The 19,697-nt window shown below is 40.1% G+C and overlaps 1 protein-coding gene across 2 annotated transcripts in view; it reads left to right on the top strand.

Annotated features, from left to right (window-relative positions):
* Window positions 1-19,697, top strand: part of npepps (aminopeptidase puromycin sensitive) — a 65,154-nt gene that overhangs the window by 28,046 nt on the left and 17,411 nt on the right. For both annotated transcript variants that reach the window (XM_072703907.1, XM_072703908.1), the window contains exons 8-13: window positions 3,464-3,497; window positions 7,203-7,317; window positions 10,103-10,267; window positions 10,453-10,557; window positions 16,170-16,230; window positions 16,423-16,532. In XM_072703907.1, the coding sequence (XP_072560008.1) occupies window positions 3,464-3,497; window positions 7,203-7,317; window positions 10,103-10,267; window positions 10,453-10,557; window positions 16,170-16,230; window positions 16,423-16,532 (590 nt within the window). The remainder of the gene's footprint in view (window positions 1-3,463; window positions 3,498-7,202; window positions 7,318-10,102; window positions 10,268-10,452; window positions 10,558-16,169; window positions 16,231-16,422; window positions 16,533-19,697) is intronic.

Here is a 19,697-nt window from a genome sequence, read left to right as displayed (position 1 = left end):
TGCAGAAAAATGTACTTTGGTGATTGGTTGAGTCATTTTAATAAAGATCATGACAGCTCTTTTAACATGAAATACTCTTTATTAAGAGCCACTATCAATTTGCATGACACTGTTGCAGATGTGTAACTGTACAGTTTGCTCTGGTTTGGTATGTCAGATTCATGCTTTAGGCATGAGAACGGTGCGGTACAAAGCCTGTCTGTTTGCTGCCCTACCTGGTGGTGTCTCATGTCAGCTATTTGTCGACAGTGGCTGAGAACCACTCATACAACGGTGTATTGCTGAAATAACGTCAATTACGGTTGAAGTATGTGGCTACCTTTAGCCATTAGGTGGATAATTTACACCATCTGCTGTATAATTTAAATTGTAGCACTCGAAAATAAGACAACCCCAATTTTTTATATGTATTTTTTGGTATAAAACACCGTCTTACATTTGAGTCGGATATAAGAAAATGACAGGCATATCGTAATACTGCAGTTTACATGTGTGTATTAAATTTTTTGCAAACTGCAGCCTGGTTCTTCTCTGTTTCTCATTAATGAAGGGCTTCTTCCTTGCTATATGGGACTTAAGTCATGCTTCTAGGACCCTGATACAAACTGTCCTAGCAGTTAATAATTTAGAAATAATAGAACTTATTTTTGAAATTAATTTGAAATTAAAATAGTATTCTTCAAACTTTGCTTTCATCAAAGAGTCCTCCATTTGCAGCAATTACAGCCTTGTAGACCTTGAGCATTCTAGATGTAAGTAATCTGACGAGATTTCACCCCGTGCTTCCTGAAACATCTCCCACCAGTTAGACTGACTTGATGGGCACTTCTTACATGCCATTCGGTCAAGCTGCTCCCATAACAGCTCCGTAGAGTTCAGATCCAGTTACTGTGCTGGCCACTCCATTATGCACAGAATACAAGTTGGCTGCTTCTTCCCTAATAGTTCTTGCATAGTTTGGAGTTGTGTTTAGATCATTGTCCTGTTGTAGGACAAAATTGGCTCCAATTAAGCGCCGTCCATGGGGTATGGCATGGCATTGCAAAATGGAGTAGTAGGCTTCCTTCTTTAAGATCCCTTTTACCCTGTATAAATCTCCCACTTTACCATCACCAAAGCAGCCCCAGAACCACCACCATGTTTGACAGATGTCGTCAAGCACTCCATTGTCTTTTCATTTGATACGCATCTCGCAAACGTTGTTCTTTGTGATGGGAACGCCTCAAACTTAGATTTGACTATCCATAGCACTTGTTTCCAATCTTCCTTTGTCTAGTGTCTATTCCCTTCTCAGTCTTTTCTTTTTATTGGCCATTCTGAGATGCGGCTTTTTCTTTGCAATTTTGCCTAGAAGGTCAGTATCCTGGAGTTGCCTCTTCAGTGTGGACGTCGATTTTGCGGGTACTATTGAATGAAGCTGCCAGTTGAAGACCTATGAGGCGCCTGTTTCTCAATCTACACATACTAGTATATTTATCCTCTCGCTCCTCTTTCTGTTGTAGTTAGAGCCAGTTTGCGCAGCTTTATGAAGGGAGTAGTACTCAGCATTGTACAAGATCTTCAGTTTCCTGGAAGTTTCTCGCATGGAATAGCCTTCATTTCTCAGAACGAGAATAGACTGATGAGTTCCGAAGAAAGTTCTTTATTTCTGACAATTTTGAGCTTGTATCCAAACCCACAATTGCTGATGTTTCAGATACTCAACTAGTCCAAGAAGGCCAGTTTTATTGCTTCTTTAATCAACACAATTCTCATCTATGCTAACATAATTGCCAAAGGGTTTTCTAATGATCAGTTAACCTTTTAAAATGATAAACTTGCATTAGCAAACACAACATTCCACTGGAACACAGGACTAATAGTTGCTGATAATGGGCCTCTGTACACCTGTACATTTAAAAAAAAAAAAAAAAAAAAAACAGCTGTTTCCAGCTATTATAGTGATGTACAACATTACCTACGTCTACAGTGTTTCTGATCAATCTGATGTTATTTTAATGTGCATCTCCATTTCCGAGGGGATGGGATATACATTTTGATGCATTGCCGACATTATGATACATTAAAGATACATGTGAAGCAGCTACTATCGCAATACGATAGAATTCACCCCTATAGTAATGAGATTCGACACGATATGATGTGATGCATCAACGGACATGCTTCCAAACTCATGCATGACTTGGCTGATAGGCTTGCTGAGAATTGTCCACTGACGGCAGTGGAGAACTAGAAATGAGAGTACGCTTAAGAAACAGTTTAAGGTGGGTAAATCAATTTAAACATAAAATTATTGGTCAGAAATTATAGGTCACAAATAAAGGCATAGGGTTTCTTTTAATAATTATATATTAATGTAACCGTGGCCATGTGCTGCTTCCTGCTTGATAACTCCGGTGGACAAGGGCAGCCCAGGCCTGGGACCCTCCTGTCGTGACACTCTGCATTGTGTTTTGGCATGTTGGTGATGTGATGTGACATGGTGAGGGAGGTGCAGGCCCAGGTGTGGTACAGCAGCAGTAACCGCGGTGACAGTCTGGCTTCAGGTGTTCTGACACGACAGGGAGTGCAATATGATGGGAGAGGTGGGTGATGAATGAAGTCTGGACCTAAATATGACTTAAACAACAAAATAAAACTGAAGACTTGCTTGTTGGCCTGAATCCTATTTTTAAAAAATAGCAAAAAGCAAACTTTGAACTATATTAAATATTCTTCCACGCTATCCCATAAACATAACGAGTTAGCGATTCTTCTAGCTTCACAGACAAAAATCAGCATTTGCTTTTGTGCATAACGGTTTGCAGAAGTCACAAACTAAACTTTTCAATGTTGTCTCTGTAAAATATGGGCAAATACAACAAAATTATATCAAGTAATATTTAACTGGTTATGACTTAGTTATACTTATTAACTCTGAAAAACTCACCGCTAATTAACTGTACCATAGCAGGCACTGCGACTTGAGATATATAACATATTGTATTTCCCAGCTCATTACCAAACATCCTTCAACATATAAACAAACGGATGGTTCAGTTTTATTCCCTCAAATGGACAAAAGACAGCTTGCTTTTGCACATAACAGCTTACAAACACTAAAGGTTCATGATAAAACATGGCTTTCTCTGATCTGGAAGCCTAATGACCTCCAAAAACAAACATTTATCATTCAAAATTAATAAAACAAAATGATTTACCTCACTATTCTGCATTAATAAATCAGAATTTATCGATGCAAAGATGTTATAAATGATGTACCCCAAGTTCATCCCAAATTGTATCCATTGCATACTTTTTGAATGGGCCAGTTGCGTTGTGAACTTTTATGCCGGTGCACCAATGCAGATTGGTGTATTTTACCATCCTGTGTGTTTGTTTGTGTGTGTGTGAGTGAGAGTGAGTGTGATTGTGTGAGAGTGAATATGTTTCTGTTCTGATATGTCATATTGCTTACCTTTAGGTGCCATGGAAAACTGGGGTCTTGTTACCTACAGGTAAACCTATGTTTGATGACATTAAGCTTTTAGAATTTATATATTAATTTAATACTTGAATCATTTCTGCTATGAAGAATTGCATGAAAGTATTAGCATTGCTTGTATTTGTGCCATAAGGAACTAAAGTGAATGTGAAGGTGGTGTTGCCTCGTAAGATTTACATTTTTCATTTGGTTGTTGCGCCCTGAATGATGCATTAGATTTGTAGCACTTGATGAATACGATAAAATGAACTTCATTGATCCCAGGGAGAAATTCTTGTGCATACAACAGCAAGGTATGTAAAATGCAGAGAAACCTAGTGCAAACCAAACCAAACCAGAACAGTGTAGACAAGCAGTGTTAATAAGCTAAAAAAAAGTATACAAACATAACATCTTGAATAAGAGTATTAAGTAAATAAAGAAATTAATGAATGTTAATAAAACTTTTTCACTTTGTTTTTCTGTTTGTCTAGTTTGTGACCTGTAAATTTTACTGGTTGATAATAGTATAATAGCACCCTTCACAGTAGACATTCTAGTGCATCACTAGAATAGGTGGGTAGGGCTGACTATAGGGCTACACAATATCATATCGCGATATACACTCAGCGACAAAAAAAAAGCACCCAGAGGTAATGGTCTGATTTGGATGTAATTTGGTACATGTAGGTACCAGCAATGGGTATGTAAATGACTCAATTTGTAAGAAGCTGGCACGTCTAGTCATCAGACGGAGAAGATGCCTCGTAGATCCATTGGACAGCATATCAAGCGCTTGGCAGAGTTTTACAGGGGTCGCATTGTGGGTTTGCATAAAGCCGGATAGTCGTATGGTGTAATTTCCCGGCACGTGGGGCATGCAGATGTCACAATCGCCTGATGTTGGAACCAATGGGCTCGTGAGGCCACCTGCACACGTCATAAAGGTTCCTGTTGCCCAAGATAAATCACACCAAGGGAGGATAGTCATATTGTGCGGCAAGCATTACAGAACCCCATGACATCTGCGCCTGCCATCCAGACACAGGTATTGGACTCTCTACAACACCCCGTGTCATCTTTCACCGTGTCTTGACGACTGACATCAGATGCCCTACGCTTTCACGTGCCATGCGGAAGCTGCCGCGAACACCAGTGCAGAGACTGCTGCGTCTGGAGTGGTGCCGTAACCGATAGACATGGACTGATGACAAGTGGCATTCTACCATGTTCAGCAATGAATCTCGTATCTGCATTACCACGAATAACTAGTGTGTGCGTGTATGGCGGTGCCAAGGGGAGAGGACAAATCCTGTCAATGTTGTGGAGAGACACACCGGCATTACTCCTGGCATCATGACCATAGGGTATGACTTCAGGTCATCTCTTGTAGTAATTTGGGGGACCCTGACGACAGAGCGCTACATCAGTGACATCCTGCGTCCGCATGTGTTATCCCTCCTGAGACTGCACCCTGGTACAGTCTTTCAACAAGACAACACCTGTCCACACACGGCACATGTGTCTATGGACTGCCTGCGTCATGTTGAGGTCCTCCCATGGCCAGCCAGGTCCCCCAATCCTTCCCCAATCGAACATGTGTGGGATCAGCTTGGACGTCAACTCAGACTCCGTGCCAATCTACAGGATCTCGAGGGCCAGTTACAACAACTGTGGGCTGACTTGCCACAGGAGAAGATACAATGGCTGTGCGACTCCCTTCAACACCGTATCGCTGCATGTCTCTAGGCCCAGGGGGGGGCAGGGGGGTGCCACTCCCTCCTGACACAGGACCAGCAGTGTGCCCATACTGCCAACTCTGTCTGTTTGATCTGATACTATAATCATTGTAATACAGTCACATGACCTTTCACCACGTGCAGATTAATTTTATTTTCACCACTCTGTCTGGGTGTTTTAACTCATTTTGTCACTGAGTATAATTGCAATTATGTTGTGCATGCTCAATCACCAGGGCTATAGAAGATGGGCATAAACATTTGTCTGGATGCCGGCTTTTCGGTACTGTACTGGCTAAAATATTAATTAGATGTGTATTGACGCCCAAAAGTTAGTAATCTGTATAAGTTGTACCCTTATGCTTATTAAATTCAGTTTATGTAGCACGCCACATACTATTGTTTAGGTAAACCATGGAAACGATAAGCAGTGAAGCTCTGAGCTGGTAAAATCTTATCTGGCTCTGAATTAAAGGAACCCAGGGTTTTAGCTTGCACTACACTAACAGGAAGACTATTCCATACTCTAACCACATGCTGTGTAAAGAAGTGCTTTCTCAAATTCATTTTAAAATGTTCTCCCGCTAATTTCCACCTATGGCCATGAGCTCTAGTATTTAAACTAATATTGAAGTAGCCATTTGGCTGAACAGCATCCAGACCTGTTAGAATCTTGTATACCTGGATTATGTCCCCCCTTAGTCTCCTTTGCTCGAGGCTGAACAAATTCAGCTCAGCTAACCTCTCCTCATAAGACATTCCTCTAAGACCAGGAATCATTCTTGTAGCAAAATGTTGAACCCTTTACAAGACAGTCATGTCATTTTTAAGGTATTGTGACCAAACCTGCACACAATCTTTTAGATGAGGTCTTACCAAGGAATTGTATAATTGTAGCATCACCTCCCTTAAACTCTATACACCTAGAGATGTAAGCCAACATCCTATTGGCCTTTTGTAAATTGCTTCCTCACACTGGAGACATGATCAGAGAGTGGACTGGAGAGTGGGACATGGAAGCATCAACATACACTTTCTCATAATTAGCTACTTTTATATTTTACTTATTTTTATATTCCTGCTCCCTGCATGGGTTACCTTGCTTTTATCTATGTTAAATTTCATCTGCTAGGTATCAGTCTAGTCGCTAATGAGATCAAGATCCCATTGTAGCCTCTGTGCTGCTAGATCAGTATCTGCTACACCACCCACCTTGGTGTTATCTACAAATTTAACCAGTTTACTGTATGTTTTGGTGTCAATATCAATGTGAATTAGGAGCAATAGTGGTCCTAAAATTGAACCCTGCGGTACCCCACTATGAACGCAGGCCCACTGTGACATTGTGCCTCTATCTACTCACTGCTTCCTGTCTGTTAACCAGTTTTCAATCCAAGCTGCTACACTTCCTAAAAACCCTGCAACTTTGAGCTTTAACAGGACTCATTTGTGGGGGACAACATCAAAGGCCTTCTGGAAATCTAAGTAGATCACATCAAAGACCTTTTTGTAACCAATTTCTCTTGTAGCTTCCTCAAAGAACTCAAGTAGATTAAACAGGATCTACCTCTCTTAAATCCATATTTGCTATCCCTCAGTGTTATTTGAATCCAGGTAATCTACCATTTTCACTTCGATTATAGCTTCCATATCTTTTCCAGTTTCCAACTGATTGGCGTATAGTTTGTCTGGGTGTAAGTAAACATCCATTTAGCACCAAAAAGCCAGTATCTGCACAGATGGTTATGCCTATTATCGAAGGCCCTAGTGATTATTGTGCATGCGCCATATAATTGTCATGTGATATTGTACAGCCCTAGTTGACGGTAAGGGAGAGACTGTGTGCGCAGCCTGGTGTCGACCTGCCTGTCAGATGTAATGCCAGGCTATACCTGAACAAGATTAAGAAGTGTATTGAGAAATCTGTGTATAAGTATGGCTTGCTATATAAGCACTGCTGACAAGTTGGTCTGTGTGTTCGTCCCCCCACCCCCCTTTAGGGAGACTGCACTGCTCATCGACCCCAAGAACTCATGTTCATCCTCCCGACAGTGGGTGGCGCTGGTGGTGGGACATGAGTTGGCACATCAGTGGTTTGGCAACCTGGTCACTATGGTAATGGCCTCATTCCTCCAATAAGAGACACCCCCAGGGTCACAGTGCATGTTCTGTTTAATCACTTGGTGCATTTCATTGATGAACATGCTTAGCCACTCATTGTTTAACCTGGTGCTAATACAATAGCATGGATTTTAGGGGTGTGAATTTCTGTGTTGCTTCAGTGTTTGTTAATGAAGAATTCTGATCAAACCAATAGAGCAGGATGCCACTTTACACTTCCTTTAACATGGTAATTTACTCTCTATGGAAGGGAAAAATTGTGTGTTGATATTTTATAATATTCCATTTAAAAGCAAGGGGTGAACCGAAATGGGTTTCTTTTAGTATTGCTGATTCAGTGTTCTGCTCTGAAAAGATGTTTCATGTTTAGTCTGGAAAAGGGTAATAACTGCCTGCTTGTTAAGCTACTGCTGCTGTTTCTGCAGCCATAAAGCTCTGTTGACCTCTTAATGATGCTGTTTCACAATTTAGGCAGACCCCACCCATCCAAGTGCTGAATCTAGTCAGGATCACAGAGTTGCCTGGAGCTTATTTTAGCCACTGTTATCCAGAAGGAACATTCTGGATGGATAGCCTGTGCATTGCAGGACACTTGCATATTCATACACTAGCGACTGTTTATAGATGTCATTCAGCCTAAACACATACACATCATGCATCAGCATATAAATATGCAGTAATCATAGGACACTGGTTACAAACTAAATTTATCTCTGTGCTGAAGTGCACATGTGAAACTGAAAGCACTCGCAGCCTGTATCCAGTCTGCATATCTGTCTCCTGAATGTGGGATTCAAGGGTTAAACAGTCAGAGTAACCTGTAGGGAAATGAAAGGTGGTCAACTCCACCTTAATAAAAATAATGAAAGCATTAAAGACTATAAGTAACTATATATAAAGATAGTAATAGACTATCTTTGGTTGTCAGTAATGACAGCATTGTATTTCCTAGGCAGTACTGTCATTTAGTCCAGCCATCTAAAGGCACTTTCACACTGAAGTTCCAGAACCTGTGTCTAACCCTAACCCTAACCCTAACCTGTTCCTGGTTTGCAAGTTCCTGGTCTGTCTAAACCTGGAACTTTTGTAGCTCCTGGCCATTTTTGTGTGTTGCTTTTACACCACACAACAGGAACTGGAACCTTTATGCTTAATAAGCATGGGAAATGCAAAAAGTTCATAGGTTAAAGGTTACACATAATTTCATATGAAACTGCACCGCCACGCCAAAGCAATGGAGGATGCTCCATTTGTTTTGTTGGTTGATGGTTTTTGGGAGGAGCAATTGCCATAAAAATGGGATGCTACCTTTTATTTGTTATTCAACTGACCTTTGACATGTTTGTTTTATTATCACATCTGGCTGACAGATTTATCTTCCAGTTTCACAGAATAAAAAAACACTAATTTGTTCCACCTATAAGTATATTGATTATCAGTCAAATTTTCCAACACAACCAAAAAAAAGGTATTCATTTAAAAAAAACAGAACTTTCAGTAGGGAGGAGACGGGGGGGGGGGATCTATTTTGAAATTATAACCTTCAGAAATATAAGAAAATGTATAATGTGAGTGCATTATATGTCTGTCTGCATTATATGACGCTAACAGAATAATTAAAATGTATATATTAGGCGCCACATATTGAATACTTGAATACATTGTGTTTGAAAACCACTTGTATATATGGAGATTCTGTTTCCACTTCCATACACACAATGTAGGCATAATATTTAAATTTACTATACACTTTTATTCATAGAGGCTTACAGTATGGGGAAGAGGTATAAGTTATGTGTACTTGATGGGATTTGAATCTCCAGGCTTTGCATTGTTAGCACAAGGCTCTATCTGTTGAACCCCAAGACAGCTACTGACGTTAAAACAGCTGCTTTATTATACTGTAAAGTTTTAACATGACTCACTTGTACAAAAATCCATGGGGAAAGTTTGGATAGAATATCTGCACTCACAATATGGTGGCTGCAGGCTCTCTTTTTCTTGGCTGCTCTCTGTTTGGGTAGCTTTTCTTCCAGACTGTTTTTGTGAAGGAGCAATAAGGTTCATCACAAGATCAAATTAGGCAAATGGAGAAAATTGACAAGTTCATATATCCTGTTCACAAGGATAAGCCTCTAATCATCTCCTACTTCTCTTTGCGCCATTGATTCAGTTTTGGTATGATTTGTCTCAGAATTTTAACAGGTCTAGATCTAGATCTTTTTACAATGTGTTAATATGCCTAGTAATTGCAAAATATTAATAAAACAAATCCAACCATAACAATTCAGTGTAAACATCTGTTCACTAATTTTATTAGCTAGACAATATTTCATTTACTGATAATAACTTTAGTCATATATGGTGATCTGTGCAGTTTTGTGGTAGTGTGTATGGTTGACATACTTCCATCCAGGAGTAGTTCTAGCTATTTAAAAAAAATCAGGGGCTAAGTCAAGTTTACCTGGGGCTTTTTTTGTTTTTGAAGGAAAACATACAATTAGGGGTTTAAATACTCGGGGCTATAGCCTCAAGTAATCAGACCTAACGATCAGACCTGCTTCCATCAGCACTTTTTCCTGGTAAAAATTTCAGCAGATATTATGATTATTTATTAGACACATCACACACACACACAATTTAATATGCACATTTGTAATTTTAATTCTCTTAAATGGAAGTCTACCATGTACCTTTTGTCACATTTTATATTTGTTTGGAGATTTTTTTGCTTTACAGTATTACCAGTAGACAGTATTCTGCCTGTCTCTGGTCGTAGGAATGGTGGACCCACCTCTGGCTGAATGAAGGCTTTGCATCCTGGATCGAGTATCTCTGCGTGGATCACTGTTTCCCCGAGTATGATATTTGGACGCAGTTCGTGTCAGCAGACTATACCCGAGCGCTTGAACTGGATGCGTTGGACAACAGCCACCCTATTGAGGTCATTCTTTTTCTATCCCTTCTTACACTATTTGTTGCATTAACATGGCAGCTGGACTTTAGTAAAGAATATTTTAGAAAATCCTCTTTTTATTGAAGTCTGTAACATGTAATGGCCTGGTTAAAGTAATATACTTGTTTCTATGATACGGTTTCTAGATTTTTTTTTTTTTGTTTGTTATGCAGGTCAGTGTTGGGCACCCATCAGAAGTGGACGAGATTTTTGATGCAATATCCTACAGTAAGGGAGCGTCAGTTATAAGAATGCTGCACAGCTACATTGGAGATGAGGTGAGGCCTCCATGAGACCTTGCTGATCTTACACAGCCAATAGGCAATCTCTTACCCTAACCCTCCATGAGACAACACTGACCTTACACAGCCAATAGGCAATCTCTTACCCTAACCCTCCATGAGACAACACTGATCTTACACAGCCAATAGGCAATCTCTTACCCTAACCCTCCATGAGACAACACTGATCTTACACAGCCAATAGGCAATCTCTTACCCTAACCCTACATGAGGCAACACTGATCTTACACAGCCAATAGGCAATCTCTTACCCTAACCCTACATGAGGCAACACTGATCTTACACAGCCAATAGGCAATCTCTTACCCTAACCCTCCATGAGACAACACTGATCTTACACAGCCAATAGGCAATCTCTTACCCTAACCCTCCATGAGACAACACTGACCTTACACAGCCAAGAGGCAATCTCTTACCCTAACCCTACATGAGGCAACACTGATCTTACACAGCCAATAGGCAATCTCTTACCCTAACCCTACATGAGGCAACACTGATCTTACACAGCCAATAGGCAATCTCTTACCCTAACCCTCCATGAGACAACACTGATCTTACACAGCCAATAGGCAATCTCTTACCCTAACCCTCCATGAGACAACACTGACCTTACACAGCCAATAGGCAATCTCTTACCCTAACCCTCCATGAGACAACACTGATCTTACACAGCCAATAGGCAATCTCTTACCCTAACCCTACATGAGGCAACACTGATCTTACACAGCCAATAGGCAATCTCTTACCCTAACCCTACATGAGGCAACACTAATCTTACACAGCCAATAGGCAATCTCTTACCCTAACCCTCCATGAGACAACACTGATCTTACACAGCCAATAGGCAATCTCTTACCCTAACCCTACATGAGGCAACACTGATCTTACACAGCCAATAGGCAATCTCTTACCCTAACCCTCCATGAGACAACACTGATCTTACACAGCCAATAGGCAATCTCTTACCCTAACCCTCCATGAGACAACACTGATCTTACACAGCCAATAGGCAATCTCTTACCCTAACCCTCCATGAGGCAACACTGACCTTACACAGCCAATAGGCAATCTCTTACCCTAACCCTCCATGAGACAACACTGACCTTACACAGCCAATAGGCAATCTCTTACCCTAACCCTACATGAGACAACACTGACCTTACACAGCCAATAGGCAATCTCTTACCCTAACCCTCCATGAGACAACACTGACCTTACACAGCCAATAGGCAATCTCTTACCCTAACCCTACATGAGACAACACTGACCTTACACAGCCAATAGGCAATCTCTTACCCTAACCCTACATGAGGCAACACTGACCTTACACAGCCAATAGGCAATCTCTTACCCTAACCCTCCATGAGACAACACTGATCTTACACAGCCAATAGGCAATCTCTTACCCTAACCCTACATGAGGCAACACTGATCTTACACAGCCAATAGGCAATCTCTTACCCTAACCCTCCATGAGACAACACTGATCTTACACAGCCAATAGGCAATCTCTTACCCTAACCCTACATGAGGCAACACTAATCTTACACAGCCAATAGGCAATCTCTTACCCTAACCCTCCATGAGACAACACTGACCTTACACAGCCAATAGGCAATCTCTTACCCTAACCCTCCATGAGACAACACTGATCTTACACAGCCAATAGGCAATCTCTTACCCTAACCCTCCATGAGACAACACTGATCTTACACAGCCAATAGGCAATCTCTTACCCTAACCCTCCATGAGACAACACTGATCTTACACAGCCAATAGGCAATCTCTTACCCTAACCCTCCATGAGACCTTGCTGATCTTACACAGCCAATAGGCAATCTCTTACCCTAACCCTCCATGAGACAACACTGATCTTACACAGCCAATAGGCAATCTCTTACCCTAACCCTACATGAGGCAACACTGATCTTACACAGCCAATAGGCAATCTCTTACCCTAACCCTCCATGAGACAACACTGATCTTACACAGCCAATAGGCAATCTCTTACCCTAACCCTCCATGAGACAACACTGATCTTACACAGCCAATAGGCAATCTCTTACCCTAACCCTACATGAGGCAACACTAATCTTACACAGCCAATAGGCAATCTCTTACCCTAACCCTCCATGAGACAACACTGACCTTACACAGCCAATAGGCAATCTCTTACCCTAACCCTCCATGAGACAACACTGATCTTACACAGCCAATAGGCAATCTCTTACCCTAACCCTCCATGAGACAACACTGATCTTACACAGCCAATAGGCAATCTCTTACCCTAACCCTCCATGAGACAACACTGATCTTACACAGCCAATAGGCAATCTCTTACCCTAACCCTCCATGAGACCTTGCTGATCTTACACAGCCAATAGGCAATCTCTTACCCTAACCCTCCATGAGACAACACTGATCTTACACAGCCAATAGGCAATCTCTTACCCTAACCCTACATGAGGCAACACTGATCTTACACAGCCAATAGGCAATCTCTTACCCTAACCCTCCATGAGACAACACTGATCTTACACAGCCAATAGGCAATCTCTTACCCTAACCCTCCATGAGACAACACTGATCTTACACAGCCAATAGGCAATCTCTTACCCTAACCCTACATGAGGCAACACTGATCTTACACAGCCAATAGGCAATCTCTTACCCTAACCCTACATGAGGCAACACTGATCTTACACAGCCAATAGGCAATCTCTTACCCTAACCCTACATGAGGCAACACTGATCTTACACAGCCAATAGGCAATCTCTTACCCTAACCCTACATGAGGCAACACTGATCTTACACAGCCAATAGGCAATCTCTTACCCTAACCCTCCATGAGACAACACTGATCTTACACAGCCAATAGGCAATCTCTTACCCTAACCCTCCATGAGACCTTGCTGATCTTACACAGCCAATAGGCAATCTCTTACCCTAACCCTCCATGAGACAACACTGATCTTACACAGCCAATAGGCAATCTCTTACCCTAACCCTACATGAGGCAACACTGATCTTACACAGCCAATAGGCAATCTCTTACCCTAACCCTCCATGAGACAACACTGATCTTACACAGCCAATAGGCAATCTCTTACCCTAACCCTCCATGAGACAACACTGATCTTACACAGCCAATAGGCAATCTCTTACCCTAACCCTACATGAGGCAACACTGATCTTACACAGCCAATAGGCAATCTCTTACCCTAACCCTACATGAGGCAACACTGATCTTACACAGCCAATAGGCAATCTCTTACCCTAACCCTACATGAGACAACACTGACCTTACACAGCCAATAGGCAATCTCTTACCCTAACCCTCCATGAGACAACACTGATCTTACACAGCCAATAGGCAATCTCTTACCCTAACCCTCCATGAGACAATGCTGTCTTTTGTAATTATTCTTTTTTTCTTACATATTTTGAAAAGTTAATTTTAACAGCAAAGATGTAAATGATTGCATTCAGGACAGGGTACTTCTCTTTTTGTTAGTCTTGTTTCATTCTATTCCTTGAAAATGATATTTAAGTGTTAATAAATCCTCAGTATGCATATTTTTGTTAGACCCTATTAAACATAATGAACTGTAGCTATGCTCAGAATAATCAAATTTACAAGGTACCTCACTATGCGTTGTGTTGGTGTTTTTTCTTATGCATGCTAATTCATTACAGATGAAACCCTATATACATCAAATATATTAATTCTTGCGTCATTTCAACAAATATTTAATGAATTATCTGGGAAGGCCCCTTAATGGAAGTCATCACACTACATGTAAAGCACACTGCATGCATTGCTTGGATAATTGTACTAGCTCTGGCTCAGTGACGTTTTTGCCTTTTACTAATGAATTAGCAGGCATTCTGCTGTAATCACCTGCCTAACTGTTCTGCTTTGGTAAAAGACTCATAAGTGATAGTTTGTCTTGATATTTCTGATAGACATAGTGGCTGGCAGATTAATTTAGTCCGAGAACCTAAGCAGCTAGTCACTGAAGTGCTGAGGTGGAGCATTGTAATAGGAAGAATAAAAAGTTTTTATTAGTTTCATAATCTATTTTCTAGTTATTTAGCAGTGACAATAAATTATGCAGTATTAGAGTTTAGTATAATAAAATAAGTATTCCATATTCCTATGCCTGTAAACTTCCGTAACAATTTGAATACATTTCGAAGTTGGCCTGAAATGTATTGCCTGACCTGCCGATACTGATCCTGGCCAATTCCAGTTTTCTTACTTTAATAAGTAAGGCATTGGAAAAGGCATATGACCATGTCCTTCGTGGGAGTCCTGTGTGGGATGCTTCAGGAGTGTCGGGTGCAGGGCCTGTGGCTGCAGGCCATTAGGGTCCCTGTGTAAACGGAGCAAGAGTTTAGTTCACATTGACATCAGTTAGTCAGACTCATTCCCGGTTGGTGTTGGACTGTGCCAGGGCTGCTCTTTGTCACCAATTCTGTTCATAATTCTTATGGACAGAATTTCTAGGCACAGCCAAGGGGTGGAGGTGGTCCAGGTCGGGGGTCCTGCCCCGATCGTCCACTCCTTCCATGTGCCACGCCCCCTCGTTAACCCCGTGTGGAATCCCCGTGTGATCAGCTGTTTCTGGTTGTTGTCATTAGCCCTCTGTATTTAGTCTGCGTTTTCAGTTTGTTTCCCCAGTTCGGTCTGTGTTTTGCCTACCTTACCTGTAATTAAACCCCATATTCCCCGATACCCTGACGTCTGCGCCTTTGTCTTCGTTCCGTCCCCGCTCGGCACGACAATATTATTATAATTAAATGTATTAATGGTTTATTATTAATATAAAAATAATAAGAAATCTTTATTTTTAAATGTATTTTATTATATAATAATAATTACTGTTACTATCATTGTCTAAATGTATTTTTACTGTCTAAATATTTGTATTCAGCTAATATAAACATGCACGATGCTAACACAGCAAAAGCTATGCTGACCCTTTGTTTCCACTGAGACGTGCTGCGTGACTCATTTCCCTGCGCGTACAAGTTATCTTAGGTCGGAGTTCACGGTTTGACTTCTGAGATTCAGATCGAGTTCTAGGTAGTTCTGGCTGGTTAGACTTTTAAGAAATTCAAGTTCTAATGAGTTCAAGAACTGAGGTACCACTGTATTTACAATTGTAATTAATATAAATGTTTTTTTTTTAATGTTTTAATGTTTTTTTAAAGACATGCACAAAGAAATGCAGCTAACCACCTAATTAGTAGGGAAATATTTTCCAAATTGCCATGTATGTGGGATCTGCAATAAATGAATAATTGTAGTTTCAATGTTGTCACAACTAGAACTCTGAGCATTCGGGCAAAAATACATTTATTGGGTTTCACATTTCCAGTTAATTTACCAAGTAATTCTAGCAATGATCTACCAGGGTGGTGAGTAGGGATTAATTAAAAGAACATTGTTGGTTTGAAATCCTCCTATTATAAGTGAACCACTGATGAATATACCTTGTGATATGTATTCTTCATATAACAGAATGATATATTTTGAGTTCAAATGAAGTAGCTTGTCTTTATTTTCTTGTAACTATTACAGGACTTTAGGAAAGGAATGAACTCTTACCTTCTGAAGTTTCAGCATAAAAATGCTTCCACGGGTAATGTATTTCTGGATTTTCTGTCTTTAATAAACCATTTGAATGCTGTTTCCAGGTTGTATATTGGGTCTTTATTTCTTACACTACAGTTACTTTTGCTTTTAGAGTGTATACTGAATTTGTTAAATTGAAAGATTTTCGAGAGGTACCATTATTTGCCGTTGACCCCATCTTACCCTGTCTCCCTCCAAGAGCACCTGTGGGAGTGTCTGGAAGAGGCCAGTGGGAAGCCAGTGGGTGCTGTTATGAGCTCCTGGACCACACAGATGGGCTTCCCCATCATTGTTGTGGATGAAGAACAGGTAAAGTGTGGGTCGTTCTGTCTTTTAAAAAAAATAAACAAACATTACATCTGGTATTGAGTGTGGAATGCGGTTCCGTTATGATGATGACAGGTGTTTAAGTTCAGGTTTTGCATGCATATTTCTGTATTGAAAATGTGCTCTGTTGGCCTTGCCATATGAATTCAAAACCTTTTTTTCAAATTCAGTTTTACACTTTATGTATGTTTTGCATGCTTTAAACCTAGATGTTTTGGCACACTTACCCAAACCAGGCCTTTCATTGTGCTGGCTGGTTGTGCATTTTAATGCTGCATTTTAAGTAGCCAAGAGGGAGTTTTTTTTATCTTAGAAGTAATCAATTCTTACGCTTATTGAATGTACAGTCACCCCTTCACATATTTATAAAAATATGAAATAAGAAATTATATTACTTTGCCTGAAACCTGAGTTCTTTTGTTCAACTCGTATCAGGATTCTCAGTTTGCAGATTGAAAGGTTTTTTTTACAGAGGAAGAAAACCTTGACCATAATGGTCATTTGGTTGTGAATAAGTAATGTATCCAAATAAAAATAGACTGCCAACTCTTTTTGTTCCACAAATGCTATAAAAATGTCCTTACCTTTCTCAAAACATTGCTTGTTAAATTATGGTCAGATAAAATGATTTTATTTAAAGTGTCATTATTTTCATCCACTAATCGGGTGATTAAGGCTGGCTATAGATTATGTAAGCAAAAATAGGTTGCCTTCTAGCAGACTATTGTTTTCTGGAAAACAGAAAAAAATGATGTATCTAGGTTTTTAGGGAATAGACCAGAGGTATTTTCGACAAGTGCATCACTGCACTGGCGCATCTAATGGGGCTTTTCCACTGCACACTAGGAACTGACTCGACCTGTACTTGTGCTGACATGGCCCAGCTAGCAGGGCTGAAAGCGTGACCAATCCTAGCTGGCTGCATCACCAGCATCTGACTGGTTGAAATGCTGGAACCGGAGATACTGTTTGTGCATGCATTATCTGAAGGAAAACACATGTATTCTATATATTATTAGTAGTAATTTCACACATTGCAGTGTGCCAGTAATATCCCAAAACTGAAAAATGTCCAACCTCCTACTTAAAACAGTACTATAGAACAGCTGAACAAAATGGACTGGTAATGCAAATTTACGCAAGCAAATGCTAATTGCATTACACTGCGATTCTCATAGATGCATTAGCGGAAATTACCACACAGTTTAATTAAAAACAAAAAACAAACTAATGATCGCACATAGTAAGTCATGATGTATGAACAGTAAATAAGTGTCTCTTCAGTTTTACTTCACTGTCTCTTTCCAAACCCCACTTTTATCAAGCCGACTCTTCTGCAGCAGAAAACCAAACCTTGCTGTAACTAGTCTCCCTTTGTGGTACAGGTTGGTTCCTGTATAACAGTGTAAAAGCGCCATGAGTCACCCCTCAAATCACCGCCAGTTCCTGCTGCATTGGATACATGCAATACATGCAGATATCTGACCACTTTGCGATATTTTAAAATACTTGGCAGGAAATAAGTACCAAAAAAATCCCAGGGCGACGTCAGTATATACCCTTTTACCTCAGAATCTTTGCAATTTATAATGTGCGGCTTGGAGTGCATTAACTAGCTTATACCATGGTTACCACACATTTGGTGTACACGTTTAAACTTGAAGACATAATTATCATGTTTTTGAACCAAATAGAAATTTATTGAAATATCTACTATATAGGCTTGGGCTGTGTAATGGTTGCACAGCATACCATGGTATTTCCTTTGGTAAAACTGTATCTTTGGGTATTTCAAAATACCGGAATAGAGTTTCTTTCTTTAAAACACTGTTGAAATACTGCATACTGTGGTGTAATGTGTGGATGGTGTGAAATTTAATATCACCCGAGCCTACTACTATAAAATATTTTAGTTGTATACGGTCCAAATTAACCATAAGTTAGTTGTTCCATCATTTACAGTGCTAACACACCCCTCAAAACATTGGCTTTGCAGATATTATAAGCTGATAGGACTTGTTGGCGTGGCAACTTCAAGTGTGAAATACCTGCAAACTGCTGAGTTTTTTTCTATATCTAAGCTGTTAGCTCTCCTTCTACCAAAATATGAGTCTGCCGGTGCACTGCTGCTGCCTTACATGCACATGTGGCTGTAAACATAAAATAACATACAATAATAGAATAATAGGTTCCATAGATCTGCCCCATTGTCACAATACTCGATGCAGCTATTTGAGTCAGTATCAGACCTTTGCATATCCTCATAGGAACATAAGAAATTTACAAACGAGAGGAGGCCATTCGGCCCATCAAGCTCGTTTGGGGAGAATTTAACTAATAGCTCAGAGTTGTTAAAATCTTATCTAGCTTGGATTTAAAATGACCTTTAAAAGAATCCAGGGTTTTATCTTGCGCTACACTAGCAGAAAGACTATTCCATACTCTAACTACACGCTGTGTAAAGAAGTGCTTCCTCAAATCCTCGGACCAACGGGGATATGCAACCATTATCAGCAGCCAAAGCAAGTCATTCTTGACCCTCACTAGTGCAGTTTCAGTGCTGTGACTTGGCCTAAACCCGGACTAGAACATTTCATTAATGTTGTTTGTTAGTAAAAAGAGAGCTGAATAGCAACTACTTTTTCTCAGATTTTAGAAATAAAGCGAAGGTTAGAAATAGGTCTCTAATTAGCCAAATTAGTAAAAAAATAATATCCAGGTTTGGTTTCCTAAATACTGGCCTGACAACAGCAAGTTTGAGTGAATTTGGGACATACCCCAGTCTTAAGATGAGTTTATCATATTAAATAGAGTGTTCTAATGCTGCATTGTGCCACATAAGAAATATATTATTTTATGTGATCCAAATCATTTTCAGTATTGTTTAAATATGTTTGGCTTATGCATCATCTGTGAGCTTTTGCGATCATATGGCAAGCTCCAAAATTATTCCCAAAATTATTCACAGCCAAGTCATGAAAAACGGACTGCGAATGTCTGTCAAATTCTCAAATCTGGAGGGGTGACTGTATATTACTTGGCATTTTTTATTTATTCAGGATTTTATATTTCTACCGAGCAACAGGAGACACCTCAAGCCAGTACATTTAAAATTATTTTCTCATATGGAAACATTGAATCATCATA

Source organism: Paramormyrops kingsleyae, chromosome 20 (genome assembly GCF_048594095.1).
Source record: "Paramormyrops kingsleyae isolate MSU_618 chromosome 20, PKINGS_0.4, whole genome shotgun sequence".
Classification (NCBI taxonomy): Eukaryota; Metazoa; Chordata; class Actinopteri; order Osteoglossiformes; family Mormyridae; genus Paramormyrops; species Paramormyrops kingsleyae.
This window is presented reverse-complemented; position numbering and strand designations above follow the sequence as displayed.